This window comes from Cnephaeus nilssonii (assembly GCF_951640355.1).
Source record: "Cnephaeus nilssonii genome assembly, chromosome: 19".
NCBI classification, from domain to species: Eukaryota; Metazoa; Chordata; class Mammalia; order Chiroptera; family Vespertilionidae; genus Cnephaeus; species Cnephaeus nilssonii.
In genome coordinates this window covers 19,188,938-19,208,992 of record NC_137090.1, presented here as the reverse complement: position 1 = coordinate 19,208,992, position 20,055 = coordinate 19,188,938, and the positions used below count along the sequence as shown (strand labels likewise).

At 56.1% G+C, this 20,055-nt stretch overlaps 1 protein-coding gene across 3 annotated transcripts; it reads left to right on the top strand.

Annotated features, from left to right (window-relative positions):
* Window positions 1-1,509: 1,509 nt before the first annotated feature.
* On the top strand, window positions 1,510-19,176 carry KCNH6 (potassium voltage-gated channel subfamily H member 6). 3 transcript variants are annotated; one of them, XM_079798706.1, is made up of 14 exons: window positions 1,510-1,648; window positions 2,484-2,714; window positions 6,312-6,473; window positions 6,575-6,780; window positions 7,118-7,543; window positions 8,835-8,989; window positions 9,149-9,234; window positions 10,243-10,442; window positions 11,047-11,299; window positions 14,333-14,526; window positions 16,035-16,119; window positions 16,675-16,843; window positions 17,759-17,942; window positions 18,027-19,176. In XM_079798706.1, the coding sequence occupies exons 1-14, from the start codon at window positions 1,573-1,575 to the stop codon at window positions 18,321-18,323; spliced, it is 2,724 nt and encodes a 907-aa protein (XP_079654832.1). In that variant the 5' UTR covers window positions 1,510-1,572; the 3' UTR covers window positions 18,324-19,176. The 3 variants fall into 3 exon arrangements, with proteins under 3 accessions (XP_079654832.1, XP_079654831.1, XP_079654830.1); XM_079798705.1 differs by having other exon boundaries at window positions 8,835-9,234; XM_079798704.1 differs by having other exon boundaries at window positions 8,835-9,234; window positions 16,654-16,843.
* Window positions 19,177-20,055: the final 879 nt, after the last annotated feature.

Below are 20,055 nucleotides of genomic sequence, written 5' to 3'. Positions count from 1 at the left end.
TAGGGGCAGGGCACCTATCAGGACTGTACCCCCGTGTAACATCTGTAGCCAGCACAGACCATGGCACATAGTGGGGACTTGGAAAATGTTTGAATGAGTGAGTGAATGAGTGTCCCACTGTCCTAGTTCCTCCTCAGAATTCAGCACCCCATGAAGTGAGCCCATGAAAAACAGCCTTCCTTTTCTCCACAGCCACCCTGCCCCCCCCCACACACACACACAGAGACAACTAGGACAACTCTGCCCTCTCCCCCCAAGGAGGCCACATTTGCAGCTCTCCCATCCCTCAGCCACAGCGGCCAATGAGTCTCCCATCAGACACTGCGGCTCTGAGTGGCAAAGGCACACCATCCCAGGACTCCAAGCCTCTCACCTGGATTCCAGCAAAAACCTCACTAAGCCTCCTTGTCCACCTTCCCTTCCCCACTTGTTGTTGGAGTTTATTCCACCGAAACATTTCCTTCATGTCTAACGACGTAAGAACTTGGTTGTCCATCAATTAAAGCTAGAGGTTCAAAATGCCATCTGAGGGTCTTTATCAGGTCCCCTTTTCTCCAACCTCACCTCTCTCAGCCCCTTGGCACTGATTGTAATATCAGCCTTTGCCATTTGAATGCTTGCCCTCCAAGGCCTGCCTCAAACTGGTCATTGGACCCTCGTCAAAGCTCTAAGCCTGCCAAGATGCTCAGGGAACAGTGGCCCCTTTCTCTCCCTCCTTTCTAAGAAGACTCTTTCAATAAACCTCACCCCATCTTCTTCTAGTGTACTCCTTTTCAATCGGTACCCAGACACTTTTATCAGTGGTTACTTGCTAATAGGCGGTTTTAAATCTGCTCTCCTCGCAAGCAGCGCCTGGATGCTAAGCGCCTCTCAGGCCTCTGAAGAAAGCACCTAATTGCACATTTCTTGTACCCTTCAGGTGTGCCCCTACCCCATTCCCCCAGGGCCAGGTCTTAGATGGGCTTGCCACTAGGAGTTCTGCATGGGCATTGGGGGTCAGTTGGAGGGCACAGCAACGGCAGGCAAGAGATCTCACCGCACCACCGTTGCCAGGATCTGGCCCAGACCATCTGTGGCCTCTAACAACCTGTTCTGCCCGCGCCTTTCCCTGCTGGAGAGACTCGCCCCAGCAAGGCAACTCCCTACTGTCCTTTGATGTCATGAGAGGTTCCCAGAGGGGCTGCGGCCACTGGCCACCGGAACAAGAGCATAAGGTCCTCAAAGAAGCCCTGCCCGGTTCCCGGAGCCGGACTCCCGCCCAGCTCCGCCCCCTAGGAGCCATGGCCCCGCCCTTGCCCCATGGAGTCCGGGAGAAGTTGCCCCCGCCGCTGCCTCGCGGCTTCTTTCAGCACCGCGGCGCGGACAGCTCCCGGGCGGGCGCGGAGGGGAGGAGGCGCGGCGAGCCTCCGGCCGGGGCGGGTCAGGGCGGGTAGCGTACCGTAGCTGCAGGGGGGCGGGCGGGGCACGGAGGCCCGCGGCCCTCCTCGGGGGCGGCGCCGCTGAGAGTGAGGACAGGCGTAGGCGCCGGGAGCCGAGGTTCTGGTGGCTCCGGGCAGAGGCCGCGGCCAGAAGATGCCGGTCCGCAGGGGCCACGTCGCGCCCCAAAATACTTACCTGGACACCATCATCCGCAAGTTCGAGGGCCAGAGTGAGTGCGTGCGTCGGGGTGGGGGGACGATCTGCAGTTCTGCTTCCGTGGCAGGAGCAGTGGGACCCCTTTGCTCACTTTGAGTGGAGCAGGGTGGGGGATGCCGGATGCTGAATGCAAAATTATTTGCTTTAATGTCCCCCCTCCACACCATCTTCCCCAGCAGCCCCACTTACCTCAATGTCTGTCCTCTTCTCTTCTGGAGCACGAGTGTCAGCTCACAGCCCACCCCACCCCCTCCCCCTTCCACTGAGTTATTTTCTTGCCCCCCAAGCCCTGACTTCCCCTTCTATCAATGCCCAGCTTCCGCCTCTTTACACCCCACCCGCCCCTGCACACACACACACACACACACACACTTCCTCCAGAGGTTTCCTTAACATTCTCCTTTTCACCGCCTGCCCCCGCCCCCGCCCCTGGTCTTTCTAGGAGCTCCCCCAGGTCTGACCCCCAGGTCACACCCCTGCTCCCTCTTCCTGACCCTCTCCACTGTCTCCAGGAAGCCTTAGGCCTCCCTCCCACTTCACTGACCCCATTATTGCCCTGGTCTTCCCACAATCCCCAGGACTGACTGTCCTTCCCCCACTTCTCAGGCCACTGTTCTGCTCCCTGCTTCTGACACCCTCCCCCCATTACTCTCAGGCGCCCCCATGACTCGGGCCTCCTTGGTTTTCTCACCATCCTCAGGCCTGACCTCACCTTCCCTCATTCTGGTTCTGCTCTGCTCCCCCTTCTAGATACCCCCTCACTGCTGCCAAGAGTCCCTGTAATCTTTCCCTCCCTGCCACCCAATTCTGGTTGCCATGGGCTTCCCCCCTTCCCCCTCCCACCCCAGGTCGAAAGTTCCTGATCGCCAATGCTCAGATGGAGAATTGCGCCATCATTTACTGCAACGATGGCTTCTGTGAACTCTTTGGCTACTCCCGAGTGGAGGTGATGCAGAGACCGTGCACCTGTGACTTCCTCACCGGCCCCAACACCCCACGCAGCGCCATGACCCGCCTGGCGCAGGCCCTGCTGGGGGCTGAGGAGTGCAAGGTGGACATCCTCTACTACCGCAAGGATGGTGAGGTGCCCTCGGGCCACAGGTTCTTGGGTCCCTGTCTTGTTCTGCCAGAGTGGCCATGGGGCAGGCACTGACCCTGGGACTAAGGGCCTGGATAAATCTTGTTTCCTGTCTGGGCCTCAGTTTCCTCATCTGTGTGGGGAAGTGGTGGGCCTTGGATGTGATGCCTTTAGAGGTCTTTTTCAGAAACAGGACATCAGGCTGAGCCACTGACTGGTCCTAGTTCTGGGCAGAGCCTCCCGCTCCACCATCCCTTCCCCATGTCCCCAGTCTCCTGGCTGTCCACTCTGTCACTGTCAGCCCCAGCTGTCAGGCAACTGGGATGGAAATTAACTTTTCCTCATCTCTGTCTGCTCTGGGGATTAGGGGAGGAGTCAAGGCCTCTGTGGCCAAGTAAGGCATGGTGGCTGCTGGATGGGAAAGAGGGGTGGGTCTGGCTCACCCAGCCCTGGCTCCTTGGAAAGAGAAGGTCCGGAGATTGGCCTGATCTAGAGGCTCATTGAGTTTGGGATGTCACTGCCAAATTTACTGCAAGCAGACCAGAAGCATAGGGCAGGGCCTGATGATAAAGACCTCTGCAGGCCTTTGAACCCTTCCCCAGGACCTTTGAGGTTCTATTGGATGAAGCATGGGGGCGGGTGAGGGGGGGTGAGGAGGGTGAGGGGGGAAACTAGGATCATAAAAGTCCCTTTGAAATTACCTGGATGGGTGCCTGCCCCCCCTTCCCGTGCCCCCCCCCCCCCACCTGGTTCTACATCAAAATGACCTGGGGCTTGTTTTCCAAAACACACCTTCCCTAGAGGGAGGCTGACTCAGAAGTGTGAGGTGAGGCCTAAGCAGGTATATTTGGGAAAATCCCCCTGGTGGTTCGAATGTTCTGCTACATTTGGGAACCACTGGCTTAGATAAATCCTTTCACTTCATGGATGAAGAAACTGAGGCTTAAGAAAAAGAAGGGACTTGACAAGAATCCTGCTGCTGGGGTCCAACGTGGGGCTGGATTCCAGGTCTTCAGATTCTTTCCTAGAGATATCTCTGTTCTGAGTAATCCCAAGAGGGGAGAAAGGACCCCAACTGCCTCTGTGCTCAGAGGCAGGACTTTGGGGAGAGTCATGAGGGCCATCTGAGTGCAGACACAGGTCAGGCACCTCTGGATGGGAACTGAGCAGGGCTGAAGCTTAAGTTCCAGGGGCCAGGTGTGTGTGTGTGTGTAGCATGGGTGTAAGCGTGAACGTGAACACGTGTGTGAGTGCATGCATGTGTGTGTGTGTAGGGTGCTTCTTGGGCAGGTCCTGGCTGTCCCTGTGGCTGTCTCCTGCAGTTGCCACCCAAGTGAATGCAGAGGTAGAGATTAGGTGATTAGGAAGAATCTGGCTTGGTGTGGCGGCACTCACGGGGTTAATGAAGTCAGAATATTTTAAAAAGCTGTGATCTCACCTCCTCATATCATTGCAGGGAGGAGGTGACAGTCAGGGGAGTGCGAAGGGTCCTGAAAGAACAGGATGGGACAGTAGGAAATGAGGGGGAACAACAGGTCCTTCTTTGTCCCTCTCCTTGACCCCAGAGCTCTACCTTGGCCCCAGAGGGGTGAGGGCTGATTCTAGACACCTGGAGAAGTCAGATCAGGATTCTTAGGGTCTCCTCGGCACTCTGCATGTGACTGGGCAGGGGCAGAGGTCAAGGCCAGGCTTTGGCCCTCTGAGGTTAGAACTTAGGTCTTCGGAACCCTCCACCTATATCAGAAGGGACCCTGGCATGCACTCACCCACATATTCACGTTCACACTTACACCCATGAAAGCGGACCCCGGTGAAAATGGAAAATTACATACCTGATGCCCCCAAATGCCAGTCTACTCCCACCCCTACTGCAAGCCCTTTCCTGTCCTGTAGTCCAAGCCTTTGACCACCTGGATGTGCCTGAAATTGGCCTGAAAAGGGAGCCCAGAAAAGGGAGTTTCTCAGCCTGCATTAGCCCAAAGGAAGGATGTGGTTCTTGGATGATTTGTTTACCTTATGGTCCACCCTGACCACATGACCCTTTTTAAATATCAGATTAACATACATCTTACAATCCTGCGGAAGGGCATCCTAATGCTGACTTCCTCTCAGTGCCCATGACTCACATGCCCTGGGCTGACGAGAGTGCCAGGCCCTGCCCGGGAAGCAGGCCCACAGCACTGAGGCCCCAGGAGTGGGTCACAGAGGCAGGTGGGTGGCCTCTGCTTGGTGTGGATGTCTCCCCTGGGGCCCAGTGCAGCAGCTGGCAGATGACTGCCTGGTGCCTGGGAGTCTGGGAATCTGATCCAGGAGATTCCTGCTTCCAGGGAGGAACGTGGGAGGGAGGATGGAGACAGCTCAGCTGTACCCGGTGCTGATGGCTGTGAGGAGATACCAAGGGAAGTGAGCGCTGAATGGGGAGCCAGGAGAAGAGTGATTCTAGCAATATTCCTGCCAGCCAACCTCCCACCCTCTCACATTTACATATGCATTCATTCGCTCAATGAACAAACAACACCTGGGACAGGTGCTGGCCGCTGGCAAATGAGACAGACCCAAACCTGGCAGCTCTGCCTTCTGACTTGCATGTTTACCTGAGGCCCCTGCCCTTTAGAATCCTGCCCTTTGGGCCTGACACCCCCAATGGTTTGAGTTGCAGGACATAGGACCACCAGGTACTATGGAGAGCAGGCTCGCGGGGTGTCCACCCACTCACCCAGCCCAAAGGCAATTTTAGCTTGTTCTGTTCCATCCACCTACGGAGGCAGGGGAGCAAGACCCTATAGCAAAATAAGGAACAGTGAGGCAAACGGCTGGGGCTGGGCTGCCCAAAAGGGTAGAGAGAGTGGCAGGAGGGGCCTGTCCTGTCCCCGGACTTCCATCTCTCTCCTTCTCCAGACCCCAGGCCATTCACTGCCCTGCCCGCACCCCAGTCCCTACGCCTCTGCCTTGAAGCTCTGCTCCCCTTCCAGGCCTGGAGCAGCAGCCTGGCCTTCACTCAAGCATCCCCATCCCAGACAAGCCCCTCCCCTCTCCAAGCTGTTGTGTACTGAGAGTTCAGGGATCCCTGCTCCATGTCTCCTCCCAGCCCCAGCAGGTCAGTTTTTCAGAACCCAGGCTCTCATCTGCAGAATTGGGGTCTCTGCCTCCCCACAAAGACCCACTGGGCTCCACCACGGAGACTGTGTGCCAACCAGCTCAGTCAATGATAAGATCCTTCCAGTGTCAGCTTTGTGGGCTGGGAACATGGGAGCTGAACCCAGGGCCAGCCAGAGCTTCATGGGGTAGAATGCCCGACCCACCTCCCCACTTAATCTACCCCCATCTGCTCCGCTTTAATTACAGCAGAAGCAAACCTCAAGGTTAAGCCCTGAGCAGAGGCCTGAGCACAGACTTGGACCTGATGCTACATTATCTCATAATCAGCAGCTTAGCTGCTCTCCCCACCTCTGCCCTGTAGCATCACCAACCCGCATCTAGGCCTCCTCACCCTGTGGCTGCCCTTAATTTTACTTTCACCCAGTCCCCTTCCCAGCTTCCCCTGGCCAGGTCCCTGCAGGAGAGGACTCCTTCAGTGACACCCCCATGGTGTTTGCAGCCTCCAGTTTCCGCTGCCTGGTGGACGTGGTGCCCGTGAAGAATGAGGACGGGGCCGTCATCATGTTCATCCTCAACTTCGAGGATCTGGCCCAGCTCCTGGCCAAGAGCGGGAGCCGCAGCCTGTCCCAGCGCCTGTTGTCCCAGAGCTTCCTGGGCTCCGGTGAGGAGGGGTGCAGGTGGTGGAGGGAGGGGTGAGTGGGGGCACCAAGTAGAGCAGCTGGCCCCTGACCCTGGCTGCTCTGACCCTGGCCCTGCTTTCAGAGGGCTCTCACGGCAGGCCCGGTACACAGGGGCCTGGCACGGGCAGGGTCAAGTACAGGACCATCAGCCAGATTCCGCAGTTCACACTCAACTTTGTGGAGTTCAACCTGGAGAAGCACCGCTCCGGCTCCACCACGGAAATTGAGATCATCGCGCCCCACAAGGTGGTGGAACGGACCCAGAATGTCACGGAGAAGGTCACCCAGGTTTGGCCTGCAGGGCAAGGCAGACTGGGCTGTGCTGGGCCTTGAGGGTGGGAGGGGCAGAGTGGAGAGGGCTCAGCTGCATGTAATAATCAACCCCCACCTAGGATTTATGAGAAGTAGTCAAGGTTGCCTGGTACTCAGGACCTACCCAGGCCCCAGACTAGCGACACACCTCAAATTTGGCTCTTTCCCTGGAAGGAGCTGGCCCCAGGGAAGGCCTTCACTGGTCCAGGCTCCACGGGCCCTTCTCAGGCGTCACCCCTACATCTTCACCGTCCCCAGACCCATCTCACCAGCAGCAGCCGCCCCACTGACCAACCCATGGCCCCCACCCCAGGTCCTGTCCCTGGGTGCAGACGTGCTGCCAGAGTATAAGTTGCAGGCGCCACGCATCCACCGCGGGACCCTCCTGCACTACAGCCCCTTCAAGGCCGTGTGGGACTGGCTCATCCTGCTGCTGGTCATCTACACAGCCGTCTTCACACCCTACTCAGCCGCCTTCCTGCTCAGCGACCAGGATGAGTCTCAGCGCGGGGACTGCAGCTACACCTGCAGTCCACTCACCGTGGTGGACCTCATCGTGGACATCATGTTTGTCGTGGACATTGTCATCAACTTCCGCACCACCTACGTCAACACCAACGATGAGGTGGTCAGCCACCCCCGCCGCATCGCCGTCCACTACTTCAAGGGCTGGTTCCTCATTGACATGGTGGCAGCCATCCCCTTCGACCTGCTCATCTTCCGCACTGGCTCTGATGAGGTGAGTGAACCTGCAGCCCTGGGGCCGCCCTGGCCTCACAGCCCTGGGTGCAGAGAGCACCTGGCACTGGGCACCTTTGCCAAAGCAAGTGCCGGTGGGAAGGGGGCAGACATGTCCTGTCATCTCCCAGCCCTGGAAAAGGACCACCAAGGCTGTGCCCCAGGCCTGGGTGGCCTCCCTGTGCCCCACAATTCAGCCCCTTCTGGGATGGGCATTTTTTAGTCCCGGGTTCTCATGCTGACTTCTAAACCGCACTCACCTTGGAGTTATAAAGGGAATATGCAAGCTGCTCCTTAATGCAGCCTGACCCCTTCTCACCCCTGAACCCCTCCACTGTGCCAGCTCCACTTCCCATAGCTGCTGTGAGGGCATTTTCATGCTTTTCTTAGAGCTTCTAGTCCCACTATGTCCTTTCCCCCACCTCTTTGGCATCAGCTTTCCACTCCAATGAGCTCTGCCTCTTGTGTTCCGGTCACCCCCCCTCCCCCAATCACCCCAGCCTGTGCAGCAGGGGCTGCCCCTCATGACTCCCTGCTCCCACGCCCACCCATTCCCAGAAAATCTTCCCCAAAATCCTCTCCCCTCCTCTCCACCCACAGCCCCTGCCTGGACACTGAGTGGCTTTCTCACCCATGTCTGCCCCAGCCCCACCCCTGCCAGCCATACACCTTCCACCAAGAAGCCAGAGAGAGTTTCAGATCACTCAGATGACCCTGTTACTTATCTGGCCCTGTCCTCAGAGCCGCAAGTGGCTACCCAGGGGCTTGGGATAAAAGCCAGTCTCCTTCTGGAACCTCGGGCCCACAGGAACAGCCCTTGCCCATCTTCCAGGCTCATTTCTCAATCCTCTGCCATCTTCCTCAGAAGCTCCCGGCTGCAGCCTTTCCACGTGGGCGGTGCCATTTCACACTTCTAGGCCTTTGCTCTTGCTGCTCCCTGAGCCTGGAATGCCCTCTCCCTCCTATCTGCCTGGTGGCCCAGCCTCATCCCTCAAGACTCAGCTCATGTGTCACCTTATCTGTGTAGCCTCCCTGCTCTGCTCCTGCAGCCTTGACCTCTCCTTCCTCTGTGCTCTCCCTAGATTTCTGTCCTAGTAACTGCAACACTGCCTTTGAGCTCCTTAAGGTCCCACTCTGTGCCCCACTGCCAAGAGCCTGGCCCCCGAGCAGGTTTTTCATGAGTGTTTGTTGAATGACTACGTGACCACATGCACGAGTAAACAAATGCGGTCCTGAGTGCAGACTTTCAAGGGCTGACCGCTAGCCCCATGGCCCCCTCCCTGCCCCTCCAGACCACAACCCTGATTGGGCTGCTGAAGACCGCTCGGCTGCTGCGGCTGGTGCGCGTGGCCAGGAAGCTGGACCGCTACTCCGAGTACGGGGCAGCCGTGCTCTTCCTGCTCATGTGCATCTTTGCCCTCATCGCGCACTGGCTGGCCTGCATCTGGTACGCCATCGGCAACGTGGAGCGGCCCTACCTGGAGCCCAAGATCGGCTGGCTGGACAGCCTGGGCGTGCAGCTCGGCAAGCGCTACAATGGCAGCGACCCTGCCTCAGGCCCCTCGGTGCAGGACAAGTATGTCACTGCCCTCTACTTCACCTTCAGCAGCCTCACCAGCGTGGGCTTCGGCAACGTCTCCCCCAACACCAACTCAGAGAAGGTCTTCTCCATCTGCGTCATGCTCATCGGCTGTGAGTGCCACCTCCTGCCCCGGGCCCTTCCCATAGAGGTCGGTTTTTAGTTTTGTGGTGAGACGTAACAGCACAGAGTAATAATGTGTGTGATAAGCGGGTCCTAAGCAGACAGCACAATGAAACGGTGCATGTATGCACCAAGTATACACAGCATTTAACACCCTGCAGCCCTTGCCATGTGCCAGGACCCAGGAGCAGCTACCTCATTTGCAAGGGCCCAGTGCAAAATGAAAAGGGAGAGCCTTTCCTTAAAAAACATTAAGATTTCAAGACAACGACAGCAGGAAATTAAACCAAATGTGGGGGGCCCTTCTTAGCACAGGTCACATGCCTATGAAGCCGGACCTGCCAGGCACTTTTCTAAGTGCTTATCAAAGGCCCACATTCCATCCCAATCACTCCCCACATAAGGGCCATATGATGAACCCAATTTACAGATCAAGAAACCAAAGGTCCTCACACCTGCCAGGGGATGCACAGAGACCCAGTTCCAGTCCTGGGGGCCCTTCCCGGGGCTGTGTGTGCTCAGGCTCTGCACTGTGCTGCCGGCTTCCCAAGACACCTGGTCCAGGAATATGAGAGGCACTGTGGGATTTTACACGTAGATGAAGTTGTCATGTTCAGAGTATTTAGAGATGTGAAAGCCCAGAAAAACAAAAACAGCAAGAAAAAAAAAAAAGGATGAAAACAAGACCAAGAGTTTTCCCTTTATTATATTTTTACAGCTGAATGAGAAAACAAATTTGAACTAAAAAAAATTCCATTTGCCCTAGTTGTTTGTCTCAGGAGTTTGGCCTCTGGGCCCAGGAAGATGCCAAGAGGCAGAGGGAGGAGGGCAGGGAGCCCAGGGACCCCTGTCCCCCAGCTGCCCTGGTGCTGTTCTGGGCACTTCTGACTCAGTCCTGGACAGAGGAAGAGGGAGGCGCTTGAAGCAGGCCCTGGGGTGGGGTGGCCTGGTGGGGATGCAGAGGAGCTCACTCCCCGAACCCCGGCTCCCTGCCCCAGCCCTCATGTATGCCAGCATCTTTGGCAACGTGTCCGCCATCATCCAACGCCTGTACTCGGGCACTGCCCGCTACCACACGCAGATGCTGCGAGTCAAGGAGTTCATTCGCTTCCACCAGATCCCCAACCCGCTGCGGCAGCGCCTGGAAGAGTACTTCCAGCACGCCTGGTCCTACACCAATGGCATCGACATGAACGCGGTGAGCCCGGCCGCCCTGCCGGGTGGGGTGGGCGACCCAACTCAAGTCCCACTCTTCCCCCCTCCCCCCCAATATTTTTGTTTATTTCAGAGAGTAAGGAAGAGGGAGAAAGAGAGAAACATCAATGATGAGAGATATCCATTGATCAGCTGCCTCCTGCACACCCCCAACTGGGGAGTGAGGCTGCAATCCAGGCATGTGCCCTTGACCGGAATCGAACCTGGGACCCTTCAGTCCTCAGGTCGACTCTTTATCCACTGAGCCAAACTGACTAAGGGCTATTTTTTTAAAAATATGTACTTTTATTGATTTCAGAAAGGAAGGGAGAGGAAAAACGAGATAGAAACATCAATGATGAGAGAGAATCATTGATAGGCTGCCTCCTGCATGCCCCCTACTGGGGACGGAGCCCACAACCCGAGCATGTGCCCTTGACAGGAATGGAACCCGGACCCTTCAGGCTCACTCTCTATCCACTGAGCCAAACCAGCTAGGACAAGTCCCACTCTTGCTAATGGGGAAGACAAGGTCCCAGGCTCAGGGCGCCCCCCAAAGCCTTCCCTGCCCGCTCCCTCAGCCCCACCCCTCCCACCTCGCCTCGCAGGTGCTGAAGGGCTTCCCCGAGTGCCTGCAGGCCGACATCTGTCTGCACCTACACCGGGCGCTGCTGCAGCACTGCCCCGCCTTCCGCGGCGCCAGCAAGGGGTGCCTGCGCGCGCTCGCCGTCAAGTTCAAGACGACACACGCGCCGCCTGGGGACACGCTGGTGCACTTCGGGGACGTGCTCTCCACACTCTACTTCATCTCCCGCGGCTCCATCGAGATCCTGCGCCAGGACGTGGTCGTGGCCATCCTAGGTGGGTCAGGCGGGGAGGGTGGGGTGGGGGGACTGGAGGTGTCCTGCCTGGACCACTCCATTACTGGTGATGGTGGTGGCACCTTGTATGACCTGCATGTGCTGAGCGTGTGCCAGAGAGCTTTAACCCCGGCTCACTGAATCCTTCAAACAAACCTCTGCCATAGGTCCACTTTCCTCGTAGGGAAGTTGAGGCTCAGAGAGAGCATGCTGGTACGTGGCCAAGCAGGGATTCCAGGGCAGTATGCCTGACTCAGAAGTCCAGGCGGGCAGGCTCCTACCGTCTTTCGCTGTGGGGGAGCACAGGGTGAGAGCGTGAGGGTTTGTCATGGGTGGAGGGGGTCTTCGGTGTCAGTCAGCACAACTACAGGGAAGGCTGGGCTTTGGAGGAAGGATATGAGCACTGGGTAGGGGACAGATGTGGGGCACATGCAGCCTCTGCCCGTTACCAGCTGTGCCAGTGTGACCTTGGGCAGGTCACTTCACGTTTCCGAGCCTCACAGGTTCTCTCTTTCTCATCTTCCTCGCCTCCCCTCCCCCAACTTCAGCCCCCCCAAGTCCCTGCCCAGGATGTCAGCCTGGCCCTCCCTTGGTCTCCAGGGCCCGGCCCTCCTCCAACACACACACACACACACACACACACACACACACACACACACACACACACGGTCAGGCCCCCTGTGCCCACTCCTTCCCCCTCTGGTCTGCCCTCAGCTGGTGTCCACCAGGCGTGGGGCTCTGGTCTCTTCTCAGCCTACACTCTCACCTGGGCCAGCTCCTTGCTCCCAGGGTCTCAGCCTCCATCTGTGCCACAAGCACTCCCAGAACTCTGTCCTAGCCCCAATCTCTCCTTAGACCAGAATATTCCATTCCCTCCTGGGCACGGCCACCCTTCTATTCCGGAGGCAGACCGAACAACATATCTCAACCTGAAATCTCCATCTGCCCTCAGAAGCAGCTCCTTTGGCATCGCCATCACTGCGAACCACCCATTGCCTCAGCCAGAGACCTTCCTGCCCCATATCATCCAGGTCGCCACAGAGCCCCTTCTGTCTCCCTCTCTGTCCCACACGGGTCTCCTTGTCCCTGCCTGGGTCTAGCCCTCATAGTGTCCTTCCTGGACAGGTGTCAGGAGCTCCTTCCCCAGGTTCCTGCATCTGGTCTACTCCCATACGCCATCTTCCACCTTCTGCCAGTGACCTGGAATTCACATCTGTGCATACTCCTCTTCTGTTCAAAACCTTCCATGGGCCCCCATGGCTCACAGGACAAGAGTGAATACCTGTGGGCATAGTCTTCCCCAGTCTAACTACCCTACGTCCTGCCACCCGCCCCCTGGGACTTCCGGTTCCAGCCATACAAACTACGTATCACTCTCTAAACCTGCCTGTCTGTCACACATCCCTGCCTTTGCAAGGGCTGCAACTCCTCTTGGAGCACCTACCTTGCACCCCTGCCTGGCAGACTCTGGGCACTCTTCCAGGCTGAGCTTGAGCACGGGCTCCTCTCTGAGACCTCCCCTCACTGCCAGCCTATTTTAGAAGCACCATTCGTGTGGGAGGGAAAATAATTATTTTTAATAATTAAGAAGCCAGTCCAATTTAAGTTTCAGCCAGAGGCATGAAATCCCATTTTGTCCGGAGTGGAAATGGACTTGAGAACATAATCCTTCATCTACTAGAAAACCATCGCTTTATAATGTTGCCCAGATTTCAAGATCCTGGGTTTCATATGTAATCCTGGCAAATTCCTTCCATCGTTAGGCCTCAGCCCCCTCTTTTGTGGATGACCTTTGATCTTGTTCTCTTGGGGGACATGTCCTGGCCTCCATCCATCATTGTCTGTGACCCTGGTTACAGCATGACCAGACTGGGGGGGCTGGACTTTCCTGCCGGGAGCTCAGACATCAAAGCAATCAGCACCCCGCCCTGGGCTCTCAGCCCCCCAGCCCTGACTGTAGCCCTGACCACACTGTTTTTCTACCAGATTGCCTTTCTCCTTGGAGCCCAGTCCTCGTCAATTCTCACCACCCAGCCCCCACTTCAGTTCCTCTGTAAGCCCCCCTCCTCCCTGCTCCCAACCACTCCTAGTAGAATGAGCCCCTCCCTCTTCTATGGCCCTGTCGCTCTTGGTTCTTCCCTGTTCTAAGGTCAAAGATCATTCTGTAAACTAGTTGCTTGCAGATGGGCCTATTTCACAGGGATGTTAGGGTGGGACAGCATCTTATTCATGTTTACATCCTGTGGCCAGCATATACCTGACCCCAGGAGGGCCCACTACCCTCATCACATGCCCCAATGTCAGTGCATATCCTCCCTGTGACATCTGTCAATACCAATGCCTTGAAATCACATGTCTGGTGCCTTTTACTATTCAAGGTACTTTCTCAAGCATCACATCTGCTCCTCTGGACAGCCCAGTGGGGTAGACAAGGGAGATTTGGTTATAGCCATTTTAGAGATGTGGACACTGGGTCCAAAGAGGGGAAGTGACTCCCAGGCTTCCTCTGCCAGTGTCATGTTGGTTACCTGGCCCCACAATGGGGAGTGGGAACACAGAGACAGAAGCACCGGGCCCTGCACTGGGGGGCCAGGTGCTCCTGGCCTTGGATTCCCTGCGCTCCAACATCACTGCAGCCAGCTGCGGAGAGGGGAGGAGGTTGAGCAGGGAGCCTTAGTGTCCTTTACTGCCCGCTGACCCCAGGGCGGGGGTAGGGGCAGTCCCAAAGCATGTGGAACTAGGAGGGGGGATTCTGATAGAGGGTGGCCCGGAGGGTCCAGAGACAGCTGAAGCACCCACATTCTGGAAGGTAGGGTGGTTCTCTGCAGAGCTCAAAGGACAAGGTAAGGGCGCCCTCCTCATCCCCGGCCAGGACATCCAGCCTTGTCCCCAGAGCTTGATCCTGAGCACCAGACCCCCCTGGCAGAATCCCTGGGGTGAGAGAGAGGTCATGGACAAGGGGCCCTCAGGAAAGGTCCTTAGAAGAGAGCCTGGAGCCAGATCCTAGAGAAACCCCCGCCCCTCTGGCTGGCAGGAAAGAATGACATCTTTGGGGAGCCTGTTAACCTCCACGCCCAGCCGGGCAAATCCAGTGCCGATGTGCGGGCCCTGACCTACTGCGACCTGCACAAGATCCAGCGGGCAGACCTGCTGGAGGTGCTGGACATGTACCCTGCCTTCGCGGACAGCTTCTGGAGTAAGCTGGAAGTCACCTTCAACCTTCGGGACGTGAGTCTGGGCTGGGTGGGCCAGGGTGGGGGGTGGCCCTTGGCCAGTTGGTAACAGATAATGCCCAGGCAGCCTGCTGAGAGCTTGGCCTGCTCGGCCTGGGGGACCCATCTGAATACCTCCTTTTCTTTCAACCCACGCTGTGTTCTTTACCATAGTTTCTTCTGTGTCCACTATGGCCTGCATAATGCTAAATATGATGATAGCTCCCAATGATTGAGCACCTACTATGTGTGAAGCGTTGGGCTTCTTTTACATTATCTCATTTAATCCTTTTTCTTGCAAATGCTGTTATTATCCCCATTTCCCAGATGAGGAAACTGAGGGCCAGAGAGGATACATTGACCAAAGCCATTCAGCCCCTCAGTAAGCCATACACATAGTCAATGGCAGAGCCAAACGGTGGAGTCAGGTTTGTGCCACTCCCGAGCCCAGGCTTTGCCCACCCATTGTACCAGGCTGAAAGGGAGGGTGTGTGCTGGCCAGGGGCTCCTGGTGCAAGGTCCTGGGGTGTAAAGAGTGAGAGAGCTGTTGCTCCTCTCAAGCTTATCACTCAGTGGAGGAGATTAAACAAGCCAGGAAAATAAAGAGCTGCGAGGTTCAATAACCAAGGAAGTCACGAGGGTGCGCAGGGAGACCAAATTTCTGTGGAGCCCAGGGTTGCCAAGGAGTGGGATGGCCAGACAAGGCTGCATGGAGGCAGGGGTCTGGAATCAGCTAGTGGGAAGGAGGTGGCAGGCATGCTTGATAGGGGCAACAGTGGCTGAGGCCCCAGCTCTGAGCCCCTTTTCCCCCAACATAACACCCCAGCCTCAGGAGGCGGGGCTCTGCTGGCCCAGGATGAGGGTATAGTGCTGAGACAGGTTTTCTTACTAGGACAGCCCGCCCCACCCAGTGCCCTCTGCTGTTCCCCCTCTCCCCAGCCTCTCCCCTTCCCATCTGATCTGTCCAGGAGATACCTTGTAAGGGCCCTGCCTTGGGGGCCCCAGCCACTAAGAGCTGGCCCAAGTGCTCAGTGGCTGGATACCAGGGCAAGAATGATGTGGTCTCCATGCGCATCTGCAGCCCCCTAGGGTGGCCCTAAGTGGAGGTACCAGAAGGGTGGGCTGCCGAGGGTGTTGCTGAGGGCACCTGCTGGACTGGGGGTTCCAGGCCCAGTCTCCTCCAAGGAGACTCCCATTGGCCATGCTGAGGGCCGGAGCATGGAAAGGGAGGACTGGAAGAACAGCTCCCTCCCCACAGCCCCCCCGCAAACAACCAGGATGCTCCAAGTAGCCTTTCCCAAGACTCTGGGGGTCTGCTTGCCTCCAAGCCCCTGTTCACCCCCTGCCCACCCAGGCAGGAGGGAGCCTGCAGAAAGCTGCCGGGAGCATTATGGGAGAGCCCAGCCACCTGTCACCCCTTTCTCACAGGGGCCACAGGGGACATTGGGGGGAGGGGCAAGGGAGAACCAAGAGGCCCTGCCCCAGCTTTGGTCCCTGTTACTTGATGCTCTTGTTCCCCACAAGGCAGACGGGGGTCTCCAGTCATCACCCCAACAGGCTCCAGGCAATCAGGACCACCAAGGCTTCTTCCTCCGTGACAACCAGTCAGGTGAGCAAAGCCAGTCTCCACCAGTGTCTGCCTCCCCCAGCCCAACGCCCCGCTGCGCCTTCGCAGTCCTTTCACCCTGCTTCCTCTAGGAGAGGCCTCCCCAGCCCCTGGATGAGTGGAGAGGGGCTCCCTCCCTAGGCTCGGCGCTGGAGGCCCTTTCCCCCGTCCTCCCCATGTCCTCAGAGCCTGGGTGAGGGCTAGCTGGGTGCCTAGTGCTGTCACAAGAAGGGGAATACGGGCCAAGCCTCTGGGGTTCCACAGCAAGGCTACAGGGAAACCACTAGGCTTTAGCTTCCTGGAGAGTGAGGCCAGGGCTGGATGCCCCACCCAGCCAGCCCCCAAAGCTGGGGCCCCAGGCCCCCTCCCAGGGCTACAGCCTTATGGGTCATGGATACCAGACTTCTATGGAGACAGGACTTCATACTCCTGGGCATGCAGGTGAGAAGAGCCACTCCTCCCGCCCTGTGTTCCCATTGCAGGTAGGGGAGGGGGGGCATAGGCTCAAGTGTGTAGAACCAGCTAAACCAAGTTCAGGCTTTCCTTTGGCTCCTGCAGGTGCAGCCCCTTCCCTGAGCCTCTCAGATGCATCTGGCCTCTGGCCTGAGCTGCTACAGCAAGTGCCCCAAAGGCCAAGGCACAGCCCTTCAGACCCTCAGGGAGACCCAGACTGCTGGTCTCGGGAGCTGGGCCCCAGGCTAGAGCAGCTCCAGGCCCAGATGGACAGGTGAGTGCCTTGCAGGCCAGGTTCTGGTGGCTGAGGGGAGTAAGCCCGGCAGCAGGTGAGGCACGGGTGCCCCCTCCTGGTGGTTCAGGAACCTCACTGGATGTCCTGTAAGTTCCAGAATGGCCAGCCCCATTTAACAGCAGGCCAGTACGCACAATTCCTTAGATGGCTTGTCCCAGCAAACCCCGGAACATGTCCAGGAAGCTTTCCTGAGGGAGGGGCGTAACTTCGTGCAGAAACAAACTTCACGGGCCCTTGGGAAAGGGGTGTGGCCTGTGGATAACCAAGCTGTGGTGGCAGAATCGGGGCTTAGGGGCAGTACAATCCTGGGTTCCAATGCTGACTCTGCCTCTTACCAGCAAGAGTGTGGGCAAGTTACTTAATCACTCTGTGCCTCAGTTTGCCCTTTCAGAATACCCATATCAAAGCTTCTTGATGAAGTCCGAATGACATGCATACGGCACCTGGTCACTTATTTTCAAAGTCAGGGATGTGCTAGGGCAGTGGTCGGCAAACTCATTAGTCAACAGAGCCAAATATCAGCAGTACAACGATTGACATTTCTTCTGAGAGCCAAATTTTTTAAACTTAAACTTCTTCTAACGTCACTTCTTCAAAATAGACTCGCCCAGGCCGTGGTATTTTGTGGAAGAGCCACACTCAAGGGGCCAAAGAGCCGTGCATGTGGCTCGCGAGCCGCAGTTTGCCGACCACGGTGCTAGGGGAATTTGGGCAGAGGCTCTGGACTGTAGCAAGGAAATAGCTTCAATAGGCCCCAGGCTGCCCTTCCAGGCAGCAGGAACGGCATGTAGGCTACCAAACTGGGAGCTGTCCTCAGGTCCTGAACTGCCAACCCTAACCCCAACCCTGGCCCTGATCTTGACCCTGACTGTGGCGTTCTGTCCTGTTTGGCAGGCTGGAATCCCGCCTGTCCTCAGACCTCAGCCGCATCCTGCAGCTCCTTCAGCAGCCCCTGCCCCAGGGCCACACTGGCTACATTCTGGGAGCTTCAGCTAATGACCTGGCCTTGTTTCCTGTGGCCTCGGGGACTCAGAGTCCAGGAACGAGGCTGCCCCAGGGTGGCCTGCCCCCTGCACAGGTGAGCAGGTGAGGTGTTCCCCAGGGGCTTGCCTGGAGGCTGCTGCATTCCTTCCCCCCACCCCTTCTTTCTTGCCCTTCTCAGGCCCCAAGCTGTGGTGACTTGGACCAACGGGAGCCGCCGAAGCACAGGACCTCCTCCTCCGGGATGCCTCAGCTGGCCATGGCAATGGACAAAACTCTGACACTGTCCTCTGAACTGGAGCATCCTGAGGGGCTCCTGTCATCCCTGGCCTCCCCTCTGCATCCCCTGGGGGTACAGGGACTCGTCTGTGGTCCCCACTTCTCCTCCCTCCCGGAATACCTCGGCTCTGTCCCCAAGCAGCTGGAGTTCCCGAGACATGGCTCAGATCCTGGATTTGCAGGGAGTTGGAGCCTCTGAACCGCAAGACAAAAGACACCATAAGGGGATTGCAGGTGGGTGAGGTGAGAGTGAAGGATTTGGGGGAGGCAGAGAGCTGCCAAGACGGACCTCTGAAAACCATTCTCTCTGAGTAGCTACAAACTGCTAACCCAGGTGACCCAAGATGGCAGAAGTGAGGAGGCTCAGGATTTGTCCCAGCCTCCAGGCCTCTGTTTAGATAGAAAGCCTGAAGGAGGGGCCAGCACCTTGGGTGTGCAGTTAGCTTACAGGGAGTGGGGTCAGTGAAGAAAAGACAAGTTTCTGATCTTCTGTGTGAGAGCCTTGCTCTGGGCCCGGTGAAATCCCCTCCTGGCTCAGAACTATCCACTGCCTTTCAGCCCAGCACCCAAAATTGGTCAGACCCCCCTGTGAGAGCCTGTGTCCTGGCTGGAGATGCAGGTGTCCTCTGTAGTGGACACATCAGGGCACAGGGCTCCAGCCCTCAGTGGCTCAGTCCCTGATGGTTTTGCGACGACCTTTGGGACTCTGGCGGACGGTGGAGTGTATCACAGCTAATAAAGTCTGCACATTTCACCTCGGGCTGGGTGTGTAACTTACCTGAGGGTGGTTATGTGCTTGACTCTGCCATGACTCCAACATCTCAGCTGTCTTCTCCAAGCCCTTCTCGCCAAGAGCTATGTGTTGGGGACTTGCAGGTGGCTCTGCTGGACCCAGGAGCCCTTGAACCTTGGAGCTCTTAGCCAGGCTGGGGTGAAGGAGTGAGAGGTACTGGCTTGGTGGCCATTGGGAATCATGACAACAGCCAACACTTTCATAACAGTCACCCTGTTCAGCGCACTGTGCTGACTGCCCTCAGATATTAGTTTATCTAATCCTCTCAAAAACCCTAAGGGGTCACTGTTATTCTCCCCATTTTAGAGAAATGGGATCAAAAATAGAGACAAAAAACTTGCACAAGCACAAGGGGAACTTTTGGTACCTGTTTCCTGGTGTAGGTGCTGGTTACATGCATGTGTTGTGAGAATATGTGCACTTCTATGTATAAATTATACTACAATAATAATAATAATAAAGGAATCTTGCCCACAATAGAGGGAAAGAAGGATGTAATTTCAACCCAAATAGTTTGGCTTGAGAATATGCGCAGTTAACTACCCCACTGAAATGGACTGCTGTCCAAAAAGTACCTGGTCACTGGTCTTCAGTCCTCTTTGCTCCCTAAAAGAATTATTCCCTAAAAGAATTTGAAAATGTATTTGCCTCTTCGCACATTTTTAAGTTGACATATGAAGTATTTCATTATTAAGTTTAAATAGTTGTAAAGGATGTCATTTCCAGTGTGTTGGATATATTGACACTTTATAAACTGTTTTATTGCTATGGATCCATTTTGATCCAAATAGCATAGTGATTTGAGAGCCAACACCTTTCATTTTAAAAACACTAGAACAAACACTTCTTTAACATCATTTATTTTTTCTCATAATTCCATTCTCTTCTTCTCAGTTTATACTACATATAATTTATTATCCTGCTTTAAAGTTTATTATTCATAATCATATTTATTTGCAACAGGTATGTAAATTGAAAATATATACTGTACATTGAAATTTTAAGATTAATTTTTATGCTATTACTAAGGCTTTAAGGGTTACACTTATTAGTAGAGAGTTGTTCAAAACAACATAAATATATATTAAATTTTTATAGAAATTAAAATTTTATTGGAAATGTATCACTTTCCTCTCAA